This window comes from Fundulus heteroclitus, chromosome 13, assembly GCF_011125445.2.
Source record: "Fundulus heteroclitus isolate FHET01 chromosome 13, MU-UCD_Fhet_4.1, whole genome shotgun sequence".
Lineage (NCBI taxonomy): Eukaryota > Metazoa > Chordata > Actinopteri > Cyprinodontiformes > Fundulidae > Fundulus > Fundulus heteroclitus.
Window position 1 is genome coordinate 38,124,220 of NC_046373.1, and position 19,016 is coordinate 38,143,235.

The 19,016-nt window shown below is 46.2% G+C and overlaps 1 protein-coding gene and 1 long non-coding RNA gene across 2 annotated transcripts; one reads left to right on the forward strand and one right to left on the reverse strand.

Moving 5' to 3' along the window:
* Window positions 1–10,509: 10,509 nt before the first annotated feature.
* Window positions 10,510–11,627, forward strand: LOC110367575. The gene is made up of 2 exons (XR_004932354.1): window positions 10,510–10,569; window positions 11,333–11,627. It is a non-coding gene; the product is annotated as an uncharacterized LOC110367575 (long non-coding RNA).
* A 131-nt stretch (window positions 11,628–11,758) lies between these two features.
* Window positions 11,759–14,015, reverse strand: smim13 (small integral membrane protein 13). Its single transcript, XM_012857868.3, has 2 exons — window positions 13,643–14,015; window positions 11,759–12,207 (listed from the first exon to the last, which is right to left on the reverse strand). Exons 1-2 carry the CDS (start codon window positions 13,716–13,718, stop codon window positions 12,023–12,025), a joined length of 261 nt encoding a protein of 86 aa, XP_012713322.1. The 5' UTR covers window positions 13,719–14,015; the 3' UTR covers window positions 11,759–12,022.
* Window positions 14,016–19,016: the final 5,001 nt, after the last annotated feature.

Below are 19,016 nucleotides of genomic sequence, written 5' to 3' on the forward strand. Positions count from 1 at the left end.
TTTGGTGGAAAGTGAAACAAAGACCAGGAAGAAGAACCTCCAGAACCTCTCGGATTCTTCATCATGCGGAGCAGAACCATGCGGGTCAGAGCCGGGCTGCCGGATCAGAACACGCTCAGCTGCTCGTGCTGCGGTGTCATGTGACCCAGATGAAGCTCACAGGCTCACTCCTGACCTCGCCCCATCCGCATTCCTGAGGTTCTGCATGAGAACCTCATGACCGGGATCAGGTTCCCCATCAAAGAGTCGGTGCCGGTCCAGTCAGGCGGCCCGAAATCTCTCCTCCCCCTGATCTGCCGTCCTTCAGAGGGACCAAAGCAGACGGAGCACAGGAACCAGGGTTCTGGTTCTGGACCTGCATCTAACAGAGAGCGCTCAGCTTGGGGGGGGTCTGTGCTAGCTTTAGCTCCTCAGAGAGAAGGGGGGGGGGGGGGGGCATGGAGAACTGACACCATGTGATGGAACCCAAACCTGTCCAGCAGCTGGCTTAGAACCTTCATGGTTCTGCAGCTCCAGCAGGTCCTGGACATGGTGGAGGTTTGCTCTGCTGTGGAACCTCCTGATGAGGCAGGAACCAGCGCCGCTCCGATCCGAGAACAAAAACCCAGCGCCGTCTCTCAGGGAACTTTGTTCTGCAGGAGAACCAGAGGAGTAACGCAGGTTAACCAGAAGCTTTAGAGTCAGGGCCGGACGGGACGGGTCCATTTTCCCTGAGCACAGAACCTCCAGCAGCTGGACCTCGATTAGCAGCAGGAAGTAGAACCTCAACATGAAGCTGAGGAAGGACCGGGGAACGTCCTCAGCTTCGGTTCAGAACCCGTCCTGCTGTGACCCAGCTGCAGGAACATGCGGAGAACCGAGATGATTACTGGGTTATTAGCAGCAGGAGGACTCAGAGGACAAGAACCTGGTCAGGAACCACAGAAGAAGAGAAAATGATGGATCAGAACCAGAACCAGCTTTATGCACCATCCATCCATCATCCATCCATCCATCATCCATCCATCCATCCATCATCCATCCATCCATCCATCCATCCATCCATCCATCCAACCATCCATCCATCCATCCATCATCCATCCATCCATCATCCATTTATCCATCATCCATCCATCCATCATCCATCCATCCATCCATCCATCCATCCATCCATCCATCCATCCATCATCCATCCATCCATCCAACCATCCATCCATCATCCATCCATCCATCATCCATCCATCCATCATCCATCCATCCATCCATCCATCCATCCATCCATCATCCATCCATCCATCCATCCATCCATCCATCCATCCATCCATCCATCCATCCATCCATCCATGTGTCTCTCTGTTTTCTCTCTTTCCTGCAGCTTCATTCACATTTTCTCTGTTTTCTGCATAAAACCTTTTATTTCCAGATAATTGCTCAGTGAGCTGCTGGATTAATTCACAGATTATTTCAGATTAATTCAGATTATCTTCAGCTGCTCAGAGACAAACGAGGATTTTCCTTCCATCAAAACTGATCCTCTCAGCTCCTCCACGTGGTTTCTGCTCCTTTCTCGTTGTGTTTGCAGCGTTTATAGCCACATGATGGCATTTCTTAATGACTCAAAGTCAATAGGAATAATAAATAACTAAATAATAATTAAAGAGCCTCTATGAGGCTTTCATCTGCTGCTGACTGCAGGATGTAAACTTTAATCACTGGCAGCAGATTCATTTGCCTCTCTCTTGTGAAAAGCGTGTTCTTAAATTTCCTCTTTACGTTCTTGCGTAACTGGAGAACGTTTATGGCAGGAGGTTTACTATTTAAAAACAGAATATAATGATGCTGCAGGCGTCTTCTGCCAGAGGTCAACCGGAGCTCACCTCATAAATCCTTAAATAACAGCGTGAAACAGAAGCCGACAGAGACGCTCTGATGGTTTCAGACCAGATCAGATCTTTAAACGGAGAATCTTTGCACAAACTTTCTCACAATCAGAATATTTTATTTGTCACCGCGGTGAAACTTTTCTTTGGCTCCAGAGGTTCATATTACACTTAATGAGGCAAAAACTGGCAAACATGCAAAGAACCAGGGTTAAATTTTTTTTTTAGCGTTCAGGAGAGTCACAGATAACAGATAATGAGGAGCTTAATGAACAATGATGATTGAGGCTTTGTTTACAGACATTTAGATAATCAGAGATGATGGTGTGCAGTAGGCAGTAACATTAAGGTGATTGTAACGTATGTAGGGTTGGTAACAGTGGGGGGGGGGGGGGGGGTTAACATGATGGACTGCAGTCTCCATCAGGGGGCGGTTGCCCTCACAGCTCTGTGTTGCCCTGCGACAGACTGGTTACCTGATCAGAACCGGGTTCTCCCACATCAGGACCAGATAAGAGAAGATTTGAGGTCTTAAGAGAACCCAGTTTTTGTTTCAGGAACAAATTGGTTCTCATTTTATTGATTACAAAAGTCAAACCTCTCCGACTTTTGCAAATGGAATGTTGAAAATTTATCAAACATTTGATCCGAACTCTGAGGAGGCAGAACCGATTCCTGACAGTAAAGCAGGACTTTAAACCCGTTTTGGCCCAAACCAGCAGAACCGTTCTGCTGTGATTCTGCGGGTCCGTCTGGCTGGTTCTGGGCAGACTCTGCGGTTCTCCCTGTGAACATGTTCTGTTGTTAGTCCTGCATGAACTGGGTGAACGGTTCCTCTGGGAGCCTCAGGTGATCCGGTGAAGTCCTGCAGGCGGACTGAGGAGGACTGGTTCCTCCACCCTGCGTGTAAACCAATTAGATCCACTATTACTCAGTATTAATGGATTTTCCTGCAGGAGCTCCAGTGCAGATGTTGCCCCCCCCCCCCCCCCCCGCTGGGTGGGGCTCCCTCTCTGGAGGCGCTGAGCACCAGATGAATGGCCTGATTCTGATCTACAGCAGCGGGTCAGAACGTCCCGTTCTGGACCTCCTGCCCTCACTGGGAACCTTGTTGTCACTCTGCGTGCTCTCAGCCCCCCCCCCCCCCCCTCCATCTGCCTCCTCACATTGACTTCATAATTACAGCCCGTCTGCAGCGATAATCACAGAGCTCAGAACCTCCCTGGTGCTGCTGAGGTCCATGTGAAACCCAGAGGACTTCCAGTCTGCTGCTCAGAAACCAGGAGACAGGAAAGATCTTCCTCTCTGCAGGATGATGGACCTCTGATGGTTTCAGTGGTTTTCAGTTTTTAGCTCGATTTAATATCTCCCATGTTCTTGTTCAGCTCATCAGGCTGAGATTTAGCTCAGGAACCAGAAAAAATATTTCACAATGTAATGAAAAATAAATCTTCTTAATTCTTTAACTCTTATTTGAACCAAATTTGATCATATAGTAAAATATTCATGCAGTTTTGTCCTGAATAAAAACTTCTTCGGTTGTTCTGGACCAGGTTTGTTGCTCAGAATAAATAAGCGTGTCTGAAATGAGCAGAAAGGTTATTCTGTAGTTCTGAGGGGACGTTCGATCAAACTGAGGCTGGTTTGAATCCTCAGATGTTTGTGTTTTTCCTGAGCGTGAGAACAAGCTGCTCCAGCTTTACTTCATGAGGCCAAAAGGTCAGAGAGTGACCTGTGGATGTTTCCACAGTGGGTTCCCAGCATGGAGCCATAATCCTGTTTTCCTCCGGATGGAAAAACTGTAACAGCAGCAACGATGTGACGAGCACCTCCAGAGTTTCAGGCGTTTTTACGCAGCAAATAAACCCGATAGAAGCTGTAAAGCTGCAATGAAAGCTCGTTAAATCTCTCTTATCAGCAGCGCTGCTGCTTTGTTCTGGCAAATGCCGGCACTGTGCAGCAGCTCCAGAACTCAGGAACGAGCCGTCTGGACCCGCTGGTTCTGTTTTGGGTCATCGTCATTTTTATGTTGTGAAATCCAAACCCAGCATGGAGACGCTGCTGTGATGCGTCCTGCTGAGACGACCGAGGGCAGCGGCGGGTCGGGACACGGTGTCATCAGGCTGATTTAGACCCGGGGGGGGGGGGGGGGTACGGCTGGACACGTGGAGGAGGAGCTGAGTCAGAGTCTCTGAGGGAACATCCTGCATCAGGCCCAGCGCAGCGATAAGAGGCTGACTCACCGCTCAGAGAGGAAATCATGTCCTGGAAAACTGCTTAGCGCCTGATCCGTGTGCTGCAGCGTCTCTCAGAGTCCTGGATGCTCAGGAGGCTGGAGAACATGGAGAACATGGAGAACATCTCCACCTGCAACCTCCTGATGCTTCCCTGTCTGCCCAAAGCACAGACCAGGCAGACGGTTCTGAGGGGCCGTAAAACACAGGCAGCCACTGGGTGGGAGGCAGTCTGCTCCGTCCATCACACACTGATGGCTGAGGGCGATTTACAGGAACCAGTAAACCCAACAGCCGTGTTTTTGGACTGTGGCAGGAAGCTGCAGTACCCAGAGAGAACCCACACATGCACAGGGAGAACATGGAACCTCCAGACCCCAGGCAGGGAATCAAACCAGGGACCTTCTTAGCACCAAGCTGCCGCCTTCAGTTCCAGATCAAGAGAAATCTGGATGGAGATCAGGTGTGTTCTCATCTGGATCCACGCTGCACATGGGCGCATCGCCTCCTCAGCGGGACATCAGGTGCTGCAGAAACCTGATGGTCACCTGGTCAGACAGGTGTGCAGCAGCAGGGAAACACCTGGAACATGCAGGACATGCACACAAAGTCTCAGAGGCAGAATCAGTTCCTGAATGATCCACAAACGGCTCCAGCTTCTTCCCCGTAGCAGGAAGTGATAAACGTGCTGATGATATCAGTGCAGCAGGCTCTAAATGGGTCAAGGTTGTTTTCCATGATTATCTGTGAACGTTTCTGGCTTTTAATCTGAATGAAAACTTTCCGCTCTGGCTGGACGCTGATTTTTCTGCTCATTGATCCAATCTGAGGATCACAGCTGCAGTTCAGGAGCTTCTCATCGGATCACCTGACCATCAGCGTCTGGAAGCTGAAAAGGTTGTTTTCTTTATCCAGCAGCAGAATCCGCCCGGCCTCGGGTTCCCCCCCAGGACCAGAACAATCGAGCTCTTTATGCATTCAGACATGAGGTTTAACTGGACCTCCTGCCTTACAGCTATTATAGGCAATGAAGCCGAAGGTCACTCTGCTTTTTTCTGAAGCATGGAGAGTTTCACCTCCTTTCAGACGCCGTGGATCATGTGAAGCAGATTTTATGCTCTGAAAGTCCAAATCCTGAATCAAAGGTTAGGGAACAGGAGCTTCAGAGCTTCAGAGCTTCAGAGCGAGCTGCGGATCCTGAAACGTCAGGCAGAACCAACCATCAGAATGAGCTTCAGGACAGCAGACAGCTTTTATTCCCACAGTTTAACAGAATATTACAGACATTTCTGAGGGTTTAAAGTTGTGCTTCTTCCATCAGTAGAATCTCATGTCCTGATGATTCTCAACCTTCAACATGGAGAATCTCATTTTTTCATTAAATATGACTGAATGACTCGTGCATCCATGCATGTTCTGCTCCTGTTTTTTCACATTCTCAGAGCTGATGGGGGTCAGCTGACCGACACAAAGACTTTATTCACATGCTGACCCCGTGCACTCAGATGTTCTTGCATAACTTCACCCTGAGCCTTCGGTTTTAAACAAATCCAACAACGTTATGAGGTGTTTCTGGAAGGAGGCCTGGGTCTCCGCTGGCTCGACCCTCAGAGCTTCAGCTTTGAAGAAATCAGAGCAACACTGAGGTTTGGGATCAGGATAAATGCTGAAAAAAGCCTCAGGGCGGCTGCAGCTTGATGGATGCAGTCTATCTTCATAAAGTCTCACACCTCCACAGGAAGTGGTGAGACTGATCAGTTAAAGAAGATATTACATTTCTGTTTAGCTCTTTAGAATAAAAAGAGGTCCATGCATGAAGCTGCACGTATCTCTGAAAGCATTAAAGCCTCCAGAGTTTCCAGATCTTACACTTATTTCTCTTGCTGATTACTGACATTTTTAAAAATCCACATAAAACCTTTAGTTGGTGGTATTTTCATTTTGAAAGAGTGCATTAATACAGTGTTTATGAAATCAGTAATCCTGAACCCATGATGTCCTTGGGGCTCGTTCTTCTTTTAGCAGCGATACCAGAAGTGATGTGAGGGTAAATTCCTTCTGCAGAAAGATTTACTGCCGTTATTTTCAGAGGCAGAGGGCGGATAATCTGGTTATTCCTTCAGATCTTTGCCTGATCTGAACTCGGATGTTTCTGTCTGAAACAGGATAATTCAGAGTTCAGATCTCTGCTGTTTGCCCAGACGTCACAGACAGAAACACATGTTTATGTTTTCTTATGGGCTTTCATGAGGAAAACGTCTCGGAGCACAGGTCTGTGTTGGTGGCAGAGGTCACAGGGTCAGCTGAGCGGGCGGTCAGCGGCAGATAAACAAAGCTGGCATTCATCCTGCAGGCTGCTGCTCCTCACTGACGCCATTGTTGGGCGGCAGTGAGTCATGCAGCAGAAGGACGGCGCCCGGAGCTGCCAACACCCACCGGTACCGGCCGCTTACTGGGAAGGGAACGGTCCCAGGAGGACTTTCTCCTTTTGCTTTGAGGAGAAACGCTCCATTTCATGGAAGAAAGATACATCTGCTAACAAATTATGTTGTATTTAATCATTTTCTCATTTAAAAAATTATTTCATTTTACCTTTTTGCCTAAACATGTTTTAAATAAACGGTGTCGCCTGTAAAAATGCTTCCTGTCGGGTCAGAAGTGTCTATTATTATTCATCTTAGATTCAGAAACACTTTCCACAGAATATCTGAGGAACACAAAAACCTTAAATACAGTTCTGAGAGTTTTTTCATTTGTTTCTATTTTATTATGTTTTATTGAACTGTTTTATTCATATCTTTCCTGGTCTATCATTTAACTTTGCTGCCATGCAGGTAAAATGTCCAGACATCCAATCCTGGCTCGGCTCTTTCTGCACCGACTCTCTGGGGACTCTGACTTCCTCCTCACACGCAAAAACACACATGGAAAGTTAAATTGTTGTCATATTTTATTTAGCATTCATTTAATTAAATTTTTTTTAGTCTACTTTTGTACTTTCCTTCAGTGTTGATTTTTCTTGTACATGTTTGTTCTATTCCATATTTTCCAAGTTTATTTTTATTTATTTATAAATAAATCTCATTTATCTTATCATTTATCTTATTGTATCTTAAATCATTTATCTTATTGTATCTTAAATCATACTATATTCTGTTTTCATTTTTTTTTAATTTAAAGTATTTTAAATGTTCTTTTCTTGCATACAATATTTTTATTCAGTTTTATGCAGTTGTAATAAAAGAAAATCTAAATATAAAACCATAATTTTAAATGTAGTGGAATAAACTTTGACGTTTTCCAGTCTGGTTTCCACGCTCACCACAGTACAGAGACCGCCCTGATCAAGGTGTTTAATGACGTCCATATAAATACAGACTGTGGAAGAACCACCGTGTTGGTTCTATTGGACCTTAGTGCAGCATTTGATACTGTTGATCACTCCATTCTGTTAGAACGCCTGGAGAACTGGGTCGGCCTTTCTGCTACAGCTCTCCACTGGTTTAAATCCTACTTAAAGGACAGGGACTTTTTTGTATCAGTAGGTAACTTTACATCGAAGATTACAAAAATCACATGTGGGGTTCTCCAAGGGTCCATCCTGGGTCCCCTCCTCTTCAATATCTACATGCTCCCTCTAGCCCAGATAATAAAAAATAACAACATCAGCTACCATAACTATGCAGACGACACACAGCTCTACATCACCATGTCACCAGGTGACTATAAACCAGTTCAAGCACTGAGTAAATGCCTAGAAGAAATCAATACGTGGATGTGCCTTTTCTTCAAAACAGAAGTAATAATCTTTGGACCAATAGAGGAGAGATCAAAGGTTAGCACACAGCTTCAGTCGCTTCAGCTAAAAACCACTAATCAGGCCCGAAATCTGGGTGTAGTGATGGACTCAGACCTGAACCTTCAAAAGCATCTAAAGACAATTACAAGGTCAGCTTTCTATCACCTGAAGAACATTTCTAGGATTAAAGGACTGATGTCTCAGCAGGATCTGGAAAAACTAATCCATGCGTTTATCTTTAGTAGAATTGATTACTGCAACGGTGTTTTCACAGGTCTGCCTAAAAAGTGGATCAGACAGCTGCAGCTGATCCAGAACGCTGCTGCCCGTGTCCTCACTTAGACTAAGAAAGTAGAGCACATCACCCCAGTTCTAAAGTCCTTACACTGGCTCCCTGTATCTCAGAGAATAGACTTTAAAATACTTCTGTTAGTCTATAAATCCTTAAATGGCTTAGCTCCTAAATACATCACAGACTTGTTATCAGTGTATCAACCATCCAGACCACTCAGGTCTTCTGGCTCCAGCCTACTCTGCAGAACCAGAACCAGAACTAAACATGGAGAAGCAGCATTTAGTTCCAATGCTCCAATTATCTGGAACAAACTTCCAGAAAACTGTAAAAGTGCGGAAAGCCTGAGTTCTTTTAAATCAAGATTAAAAACACATTTGTTTAAAATTGCCTTCAACTGTCCTAGTTAACTGAATCACCACTTTTTTGTTCTATTTTCTATCTATATTTTATTCCTACTTGCTTTTATTCTGTTTTATTTTGCTATATTTTAATCATGTAAAGCACTTTGCATTGTCTTTGTACTGAATTGTGCTATATAAATAAATTTGCCTTGCCTTGCCTTGCCTATGGATAAAATCTAAAAAGAAAAAAATATATAAAATCACAATAAAAATGTTAATCCCAGCTCTGACCTGAATTGTTCTATAAAGTTGAACATTAATTGTGTAAAAGTGAGCAAAGGTCTGCAGATAGAAACAGTTGAAGGTTTTAAGGAGGATTTTCTGCATCATTTTATCCAACATTTAAATTCTGGATGTTTGTAAGATGACCACAGATGTTTGGGATGGAAGCGCAGACCTGGTTAGTAAAGAATGAAATGAGATAATGTAGCGATTCAGGTGAAGTTACCGCGGAAACAATGGAACTCTAAAATCACCTCGATATAAGAACGTATGATTGGCTTCGGATCTGCTGCTCATTGGAGATCACAGTATTGTCCAACGTGCTTAATGTTCTCAAGGAGCTGCAAAGATCTTTTCTGGGATGTTTGATCTGGGATTTAAATCAGTGTCAATTAAAACTTTCACTTTGTCCAACTTTATACCAGCAATATGTATACAAATCTCTTATAAGCTTTGTTTGTAATACAGGACTGTATTTATGCATTTTATTTGTTTAATCAGATGACCACAGGGGGGCGGTATAACCCGCAAATGTCTTTGATCAGATTTTTAAAAAGCCACAAACGCAAATTTCTGTGATTTTTTTTATTTAATTGTATTTAATTTAGCTATGATTTTACGTCAGTGCCTTATTTCTCCTCTCCGTCCGGTAGGTGGCAGCACCGCGCCGCGTCAGCGAAGAAGAAGCGGCGCAGCAGCAGCGAGAGGACAGACATGGCGGCGTGTGAGAGCTCCATCCGCGGCCATCCTGCCTCTGCAGCGGGGAATCTGAGCTTTTTAGCGCCCAGAGTTGTTCCCGGAGAGGTGAGCTTTGCTCCACAGTCAGTTTCGGCCATGTTTGTTTTAAATGCGGGGTTTGTGACACGGAAACGCGTCGCTGCTCCGTCTCTGAAAAGATGGAGCCGCTCTCTGCTGCTGTGATGGAAACATTGTCTCCATAGACATATATATATATATATATATATATATATATATATATATATATATATATATGTGTGTATGTATGTCTATGATTGTCTCTGTTTTAGCGACTTCTGCGGAGCTGCAGGCGTTTCTAACGAGGCTGAGCGGCCGTGGCTCTGTCCTCATTACTCGCTCTGCTAGAGACATGAGGGGCCGTTTGAGGCCCTGCTGTGGCCCCCCGCTGCAGGGTTATAGGTAGACCCCCGACAGAACCACGGTCCTTTTCTTTATAAACTGTTTATATGTCCTGTCTGTGGGTCGGAACCGCAGGCAGGGATGTAGTTCTGATGGTTCTGGGTCGGGCTCCGAGCCGTTGACAGAAACGCTGCAGTGCTGCTGGTGTCCGCATGGGGGCAGCATTTCTCCAGCGGCATCAGGCTCAGAAGCAGACAGGAGAGGTTTGCTAAGTTCAGATCTGGGATAAAATGCTGAAGCGGATCATTTTCTGTCAGGATGAAAACTGCCGGAACTTTAAAGTTGGTGGAAAGTCTGTAAATGGGAATTACTGGAGGTGAAGAAGGATATCAGCTCCTGTGGTACTGACAGTTTATTCCCACCTCCATGAAGATCCTAAACTTTGACCAGAAACAAGATTTTAACAACCTGCTTCTGTTCCATTAAGTTCTAATTTATTTTGTGTATTTTCTTATTTTTCGTGTTTAAAAGTAAAACATGCTGCTCAGTTTAAAACATGCTAACTTTGTCCTTCAGCCTGCTTGAGGACCCGCTGAGATGCTGGGGGCCCGCTGAGATGCTGGGGGCCCCGCGGCTCCCTGAGGAGGACCGCCGTGACCCGGTAAGGACGATTGTCCATCCAGGACGCCGTAGCTGCAGGCGTTTCTAACGAGGCTGAGCGGCCGTGGCTCTGTCCTCATTATTCGCTCTGCTAGAGACACGAGGGGCCGTTTGAGGCCCTGCTGTGGCCCCCCCGCTGCAGGGTTATAGGTAGACCCCCGACAAACACTCTGGTTCACTCCTGAACTCTTTATTTATTCTGTGGCCCCCAGGAGCCAGCTCAGCCTCTCCAGTGTTAGAACCGTTGGTTGTAGTGCTGCTGGTGTCCACATGGGGGCAGCATTTCACCGTTTATGTAGAGGTTTGTTTAAAGATAAATTCCTGTATTATATTTATGGTATAAGTTTGAATTAAAGAACTAAAGCTTCAGCCTACAGTCAGGGGGTTAAATTATTAATAAATTATTTAGAAGATGATAAATGTTAAAATGCTAACTTGTTTAATTAAACCCCTGATGATCTGTATGTCTGCAGCCTGCATGAGGATCTGCAGTGGAGCAGGGATGGGGGGGGGGCAGCTGCCTGAGGAGGACCGCCATGACCCGGTAAGGACGTTTGTCCATCCAGGACACCGTAGCTGCAGACGTTTCTAACGAGGCTGAGCGGCCGTGGCTCTGTCCTCATTACTCGCTCTGCTAGAGACACGAGGGGCCGTTTGAGGCCCTGCTGTGGCCCCCCGCTGCAGGGTTATAGGTAGACCCCCGACAGGCTGATTAGACAGGAAGTGGTTCTGCTGCAGGGTTGATGACGTTAACGTGTCTGCAGGAGGAGAACCGGTGGCTCGGCTGCTCAGAACCAGACCTGAAGGTGAGATGCTGAGGAGGCGGAGCTTGGTTCTGGAAGAGCTGCGGTTCTGATGGACCCGGGCCGACCTGTAAACCTGCTGGGCGTTGAGCTCCTGGAGACGCGGCAGCAGGTGATGGTCCTCCTTACATCACTTCCTGTTAGGTCTTCTCTGCAGGTTTCATGTTTAACGTTTATTTTCTGTAACCGGAGGATTTTCTGTGAATGATTTCTGCAGCAGCTGGAGACAAAACTTCAATAAACGACTAAAAATCCACAACCTGAAGCTGTCTGGTCATTTCGCTGCAGAATTAGCTGCTTTATTCAGACCAGAACCTGGAGGTGCTGCGGCACCGCTAAGCTTCGGTTCTGGTCGGAGAAACGTTTCCACACAGAGACTCGTTTAGGTCTGGTTTGGCATTAATTTGTTTATTCGAAGCTAAAGTTTCAGAACGGAAACGATTAAACGGCGCAGGAAGTGACAGCTGATTGGATAACAGCAGACCATGTGACTGACGGCGCCTCCTGCTGCCTCGGAGGGCAGATCTCTCAAACGTTTCCAGATCAGCTGATTAGGAGCTGATTGGTTGATTCTGTTAAAGCCACGCCCCCTCTGGTGGAAGCTGGAAGTAGCTCCATCGGCGCTCCGCCTGCTTCCTGTCAGACCGCCGTCTACGAGGCGCCGTCTGGGAAGGAGACTCTTTGGCGTGAGGTCCGGTTCCGGGTTCTGGTCTGGGCGGAACGTTCCGCCTTTGGTTCCGCCGGCTGGGTTTCGGCCTGCGGCGTTCCGGCGTCGCCCACCAGTTCCCGCAGGAACTTGAACTTGGAGAGGAAGAGCTGCCAGACGACGTACCAACCTGAGGAGGAAGGAGAGCTTTCGTTACTGACCGGATCAGAACCGCTGCATGGGTTCTGTCTGCAGAGACCCAGTCTGTCCCACAGGTTCTGCTTCAGTACCAGAACCGATCCATTCACGGCCACCTGACGTCAGGATGCACTCACTGGACCTGTGGGACACATCTGGGTCAGAAATGTTCTGGCTGTAAGACTGATCCAGGTTCTGAATGTTGGTTCTGATCATTTTCATCTCTATCCTCAGTTTATCTGACGGCCCGGCAGGGAGACCCGAATGTCCCGGTTAGCATCTCCTGATTGGCCGGTTTGGTTCCGTACTTTAATTTAAGAGGCAGAAGCAGTTTAGATTTCAAGTAAAAAGTTCTGAAAACCCGCTTTGGGTCAGAACCAAACATGTTCTGTAAAGGACTCTGGTACCGTCAGTAAAATCCTGCCGAACTCAGTGACCCCAGCAGGAAAAGTTCTGCAGAAACACACGGTGTCGACCCAGATGACGGCAGAACTTTCCTTAAGTTCTGCCCAACTCTGAGTCCAGAACATATTTACGGTTCTGCTGCAGACGACCCGGATGTCTCAGAACCGCTCCACAAATCCACAGTGAACGGTCTTCAGCGGGCCCCCAGCATCTTCTGTCAGTCATGGTCCGCTTTCTCCTCTGCAGCTCACGTTCAGAACCAGAACCTGATGTGAAGTTAATGTTCTGAGATCCGGAACAAAACGGTTCCAGCCGTCCAGGATAGACCGGTTCTGGATCAGATGGGGTTCTGTGGACCGTACGTCTCAAACAGAACCTTTTATCTAAGGAAAGTTGAGTGGAAGGAGGACGTGTAGACCAGCACCGGGAGAACTGCAGAACCCATTCCAGAATCTGGACCGGTACACGTAGGCGGGGTACTGTTCTGAGGACGATGACAGACACCAGAACCAACGACCCAGATTACCTGCAGGCCACCATGAGAGCAACCTGGGCTTCAGAACCCCTCATCAGAACCATCTCCACGCTGCACTGACACAGGAGAGCAAAGGGGCCCAGACCCGGTACTGGGAGCAGACACTGAACAGAACTTCCAGAATCCTGATACATTTCTGGTTAAAATAAACTTTTTATTGATCTGATGTTCTGCTTTTCTGTGACCCAGAACTTTGGGTTTTATTCTCTACGGCCAGAATCATCAGAACCTCAGAACCAGAGGAGCTAAAGGCCTGAAACATTTCCTCTGCAGGAACAGGTTCTGATAAACCCGGAACCTGTTCAGGATGTGGTGATTTCTGGAGCTGGGTCCGGGTCCGAACCTCTGACCGGGTCAGAACCAGCCTTTGTTAGCTAGCTTCAGCTAAGCTCCTTCCTTTATGTGTGGGAGAAGCTGGAGGCAGCAGACCCACCACGTCCTCTACAGCCGGCCTGGTTCCGACCCGGTTCGGTTCTGTGGAACTCACCGAACACCATGAAGAGCAGCACACAGAGCAGCGTAGCCACGATGACCAGCAGGGTGAGGCCGAGGTTCTGCCACATGGTTCCGGCCGGTCCACTCACAGCTTAGCCGGAACAGGAGCACCAGCAGCGGATCATCTCACACGCCACGCCGGCCAGAGGGTTAGCCTGCTGGCTAACTGGGCCGAACCGAGCCGAGCCTCACAGACGGTCCGGACCCGGGACGGGAGGATCATGAGCGGACAAGAACCGGTTCCAGCTGGTGTCAGGAGGCCGGAGCTCCTGTTCTGGGTCTGAATCCCGAACTTTGTGGAGCGACGCGGAGCAAAACTGTGACCCGGTTAGACAACACAGCAGAGGTCAACTGAGGCTGCGCAGCTTCGCGCTGACTTCTGGGTAGTGTAGTTTAAGCGCGTTTAGCCCACTGAGCTATATTATACACTGGAGTGCTGATTTTGCCGAAAAACTGAAGTCACTGGCCGCCATCTTGCTCCTCCCTACTCTCACAGCATCCCACAGGATTTGGTTGCAACAACAAGCAGTTTTCTGGCTGAGTGAAAACGTTTCACAGGTAATTCTACAGTCAGTGGATGTACTAACACTATCAACTACTAGGAAATTAGGTGCTGAAATATTTTACACGTTATTCATATTAAATATATATGTATATATAAGTATGTGTATATGTATATATATGTATACACATATGTAAATATATGTTTTTGTTAGGGCTGGGCAACGATTAAAATATTTAATCGCGATTAATCGCCCTGATTAATCGCGATTAATCGCATTGTATTTACAAACTCCAAGAATGAATTCAAAAGTAGTGTAAAGAGCACTTTTATTTTAATGTTCTGCTGCCATATGAACAAAAGTGTTGTAACATTTGTAGCTCTTATTTTATACTGGATATTTTCAACCCATCTATTGAATTTAGTGCACTAGTTGATCTTTTCTTCATAAGAGAACAGCAAGCACTGCAGCCAAAATATGGCCTTTTTTGACCTGCTGTATATTAGCCAGTCCCTAAGCTTGATGTATCATGAAACTGTTGACCTTTTGGGTTTTGTGGTTTTTATTTTATTATTACAATTAAATAATAATAATAATAATAATTAAAAATAATAATAACAATAATGTTATGTTCAGTGTTTTTTCGCTAATCCACCTCTTATATATTTCAATCCTTATGTAATTTTGTCTGTGTTGTGTGAACCTGCCTGTTGCTTTAGTCCTATATATTTCCCGGTCGTGGGATAAAAAAAGGATTAGCTAATGTTATCTTATCTTAAATAACACTTTTTAATATATGTACTGGGTTCTTTCAAGGTCTTAATTACATGTTATGTGTGGGCTCCAGTAACATCCATCCATCCATCCACTGATCTACCTGGATGTTCCCTGGAGGACTGAAACGCCTCAGTCAGTGACGTCAGTCTGTGGGTCTGTCGGGGCAGTGAGAGAAGTTTCGTCTCCTCTCTCTGTTTCTGGGGCTCGACGTTTTCATGTTTTTTCACGTGCTTAGATAGATTTGTTGTGTTTCCACTGAAATGAACCGGCTTTTTACAAAACATACAGCTTGATTTCATTTACGGTACGCCGCTGAGCCATGTACGAGAGGGGAGGGGGAGCGGGAGAGTGCTGCCGTGACAGCGCGCTGCAGTCGTGCTGACTGACACTGACTGAAAGCATGTGAGCAACATGCGTTAATGCGCGATAAAATAAATATCGGCGTTAATAGTCTAATGAATTAACGCGAAATTAACGCGTTAACTTGCCCAGCCCTAGTTTTTGTATAGTTATTTATATATTTATAAATGTTAAACATATATATTTAAATGAATAAAATGCAAAATATTTCAGCACATGACTTTCCCATTACTTGATAGTTTTAGAACATAAAATAAAAGTATATGTTATTTGACATTTTAAAGTCTTAAGCACCCCCCCCCCCCCCCCCCCCCCCCCCCCCCCCCCCGAGAAAATCCTCGTCATTCGATGCTGTAGCGCACATATTCCCTGGTTACTGGGGGGAAATAGGGAGTACCAATATGGCGGCTGGTGGCTTCAAAGCGACTCGTTCTAACAGACGGCGATTAGCACTCCAGTGGATAATATAGCTCAGTGGTTTAGCCTCGTGTCCACCGGCTGCCAGCGTGATCCAGTCTCTGTGACTCAGAGGCTCTCCAGAAAGTTCTGGAAAGTGTTGACTTGATGTGAGGCGTTGGTGATATTGGTGTGGAACACCAGAACCAGAACCAGAGCAGAATTTAAAGGGTTTATGTGGTTTTGGTGATGATTATGACGGATTCACATGAATAAATGACACAGCAGACTTTTATCTCTGCTGCTGGCCCGTCTGAACCGGGCCAGCTCGGCTCTGCTGAAAGTCGTCTGGAGACGTCTTCCTGGCAGCGTTGAACCGAGGCAGAACGGGGAATCAAGGCCGCAGGAACCTGAACTCCTGCCATCACTTCCACCTCTTCCTGTGTCAATAAAGAGTTTGTTTTACTGATGCATGACGTTGACTTTATTGTAGGATGTACAGTCTTGATTGTTGCAGCACCATTTAACGCCACCGTGGGACTAAAAAACATAAAACACAATGTAACAGCAAAACAAAGACATAAAGTTATATAACATGTAAACAAACCTCGCTGGCTGACCCAAGCGTAGAAGTAGAAATGAAACAATCGCTAGCTTCCCTTGACTTACTCCAGCTCAAAGCAGCCCCTCTGGCTATAAACCGTCTTGCTCACACTTCACACTTGGCATGCCTCTCACACACCTGTGCACCTCTCACACAGGTGTGCCAGCAGAACCCATATTATAATTGGTGTCGATGTGCATCAGAGATTTTGGACCAGGAGCTGAGTAGGTGCGCCGCAGAGCACATCCTCGCTGGGTCATCCGGCAAAGGATGCCAACAGTAATTATGCGGTGCACGGAGGCCCGCACCCTTTCCACTGGACTCAGAGCCCCCCAGCATGCAATGCTCCCTCAACCAGGCGATAGCGAGCATGAGGCATGGCTTTTTATGTCAGATATCGATTGGTCTAACTGTGCGTCAGAACAGGTGCTGTAGAAGGCTCTAACAGAGCTCTTCTGTAGACAGAACAGGTGGACACGCCCAGCAGGTTGGCAATGAATGCCACTGGAAGACCTTGGTTTAGAAGATGTAAGAGGGCATCAGAAGATATATCAAATCTTGGACGTCCAGTAACTCCATGGGTAATCTGAACAGACACGGTAACGGCCTGATTTTGTCTCTCTTGAACAACTAAGGTGTGCAAGTCGGTCAACGCGTTCACTGTGGCCTCAGGGACGTGAACCTGATCAGATAACGCTAAAAAGAACAACTTCTTGGAAACATACAAACTCAGCGTAATCCAGGAGTGGCTGCTGATTGACAGCATGCTGAATTCGTGTTTGAAGCCTCTCCAACATGCTCTGTGCAAGCTATTCCTAGACAGAACAAGAATAAAAAGACATAAAATGAGTTATTGTAGTAAATTAAAGGATTTTCTGGTAGGATATAAAACATTTTAAATTATTTTTCTTTCTTTTGAGAAACAAACTGGTTTAGTATTATTTGTTAACTGACATTGAGACGGGCAAATAAACTGATGAAAATCAATTACAGAGAACAGTTTGCTCAGGTTGTGTCAGGTCTAAATACCTAAAACATCAGACAACAAGGGAAAGAAAGGCACAAGGACAATTAATTGGTTTTACTTGCGAGGAGAGTAGGAGGAGACCATACAGTTACAATCTCCAGCCCACTCTGCCGGTCTCAGCGTTCTCCTTGGTTTTATTAAGTTAGGGGCGTTTCCCTGGTTACATGACTGAGGCTGTACTGATGGGTGGAGGAACAGATAGTTACAGCCTCAGCTGCCAAACAAAGACACACAGCTGAGCATCACGTCCAGTCAGCACATAACCTTTTAGCTGAGTCTTTTTGTTTCAGGAAGCGAAGAAACAGAGTGTCTTCTGTTTCTTTGCACGGACATGATTAATCTATCATGTGAGTAATATGATTATATCAGAAGCTTACATTACTACATCATAACAAGATAAATCGGTTAATGAAGTATAAACATTTATTCCAACAGGTTGATTCTTCTGTATGATTGGACATGCTTTTAAAAAAACATCAAACAGCAACATCTGCGCTTTAGTTTCCTTTAGTGATCATGGGTCTGGTTTATCTTGTAGAGACCGTTTTACAGCAAACACTTATTGATGATCTGAAAAGTGACACGGTCCCTTACCCTAACACAGCAGTGCCGTTAACTGAAATCATAAATGCTCTATCTGCATAATTATGATTTAGCTAAACATTTTTCAGTGGGAAAGTTTTGAAATGCTCATGGTGCTAGCTGTGAAATCACGTCAGTCTTCCTCAGCCAAACCGGCGCCTTTCAGTTGCTTCCATTGCGCCCTGCTGTCAGAAGTCAGAACGACGACTCTGAATGCTGTTAGGATAAACAGCTCGTTCCTTTTGGCAGAAATCTGCCGCAGAGGTGTGGAAGTGTCTCTTAGTCGAGGAGAGGCTGTTTTGTACTCGGGGATAATTTATAAATGATATTTTGAGTGTAACGTTTGGGGACATTTTGTAACACAAGTTTTATTTGTGTGTGCAACATTTTGGCAGGAAACTAACCTCATATTACAACAAAATAAGTGTCCCAATGACCCATAAAAACTGCATAATTCAAAGGAAAATACATGATTTAAATCATGGCAGTAAAACCTGAGTTCGGTTACTTTGATCATTTGTCAGTGGAAGAGAGATCTGCTCCCCGGGGACGCCTCGGTTCCTGAGGGCCTCAGCAGCTCCAGGCTGAACCAGAACCTCCAGAGACCAGCAAAGCCCCCCCCCCCCCCTAGTCTCCAGCAGCACCAGAACCAGTGAGAGGGAAAGCCAAACCCACCCCAGCTCGGGTCTGTTACCCCAGGGAGGCCAGGGAATCTCCGCCAGGATTCAGCTTGTTTTCACATTTGTGAAATACGGAGAAATACAAAACAACTGCAGACAAACATGGCAGAGATGATTTCAGCAGAGCTTGACACTCTGTCCTGTGTTGACTTGTATGTTCCTGTAATAATGTGTTCCCTCATATACAGCTGCTGCGGTATTTGCATATTGAAGGCTCTTCAGCTGCAGGCAGAACCTCAGTTATGCAACGTTTCCATCTGAACCTTGCAGAGGAACCCTGCAGGATCCTCCCGCCTGCTCCGGTTCAGGGCAGCAAAGCTCAGAAGTCCCCGACGATCTGATGAGAGAAGCTGAACGATGAGAGAAGCGGAGCCGTCTCCTCCAACAACCTGCAGCCACAGAACAGACGAAACTGAAGGGTCCAAAGGAGAACCGGT

Excerpts from the sequence above, each read along its gene's own strand:
- smim13 (XM_012857868.3), bottom strand. The coding sequence starts at position 13,718 with ATGTGGCAGAACCTCGGCCTCACCCTGCTGGTCATCGTGGCTACGCTG. Across the intron at positions 12,208-13,642 it reads GCTGCTCTTCATGGTGTTCG|GTTGGTACGTCGTCTGGCAG; the intron begins GTGAGTTCCACA and ends CTTCCTCCTCAG.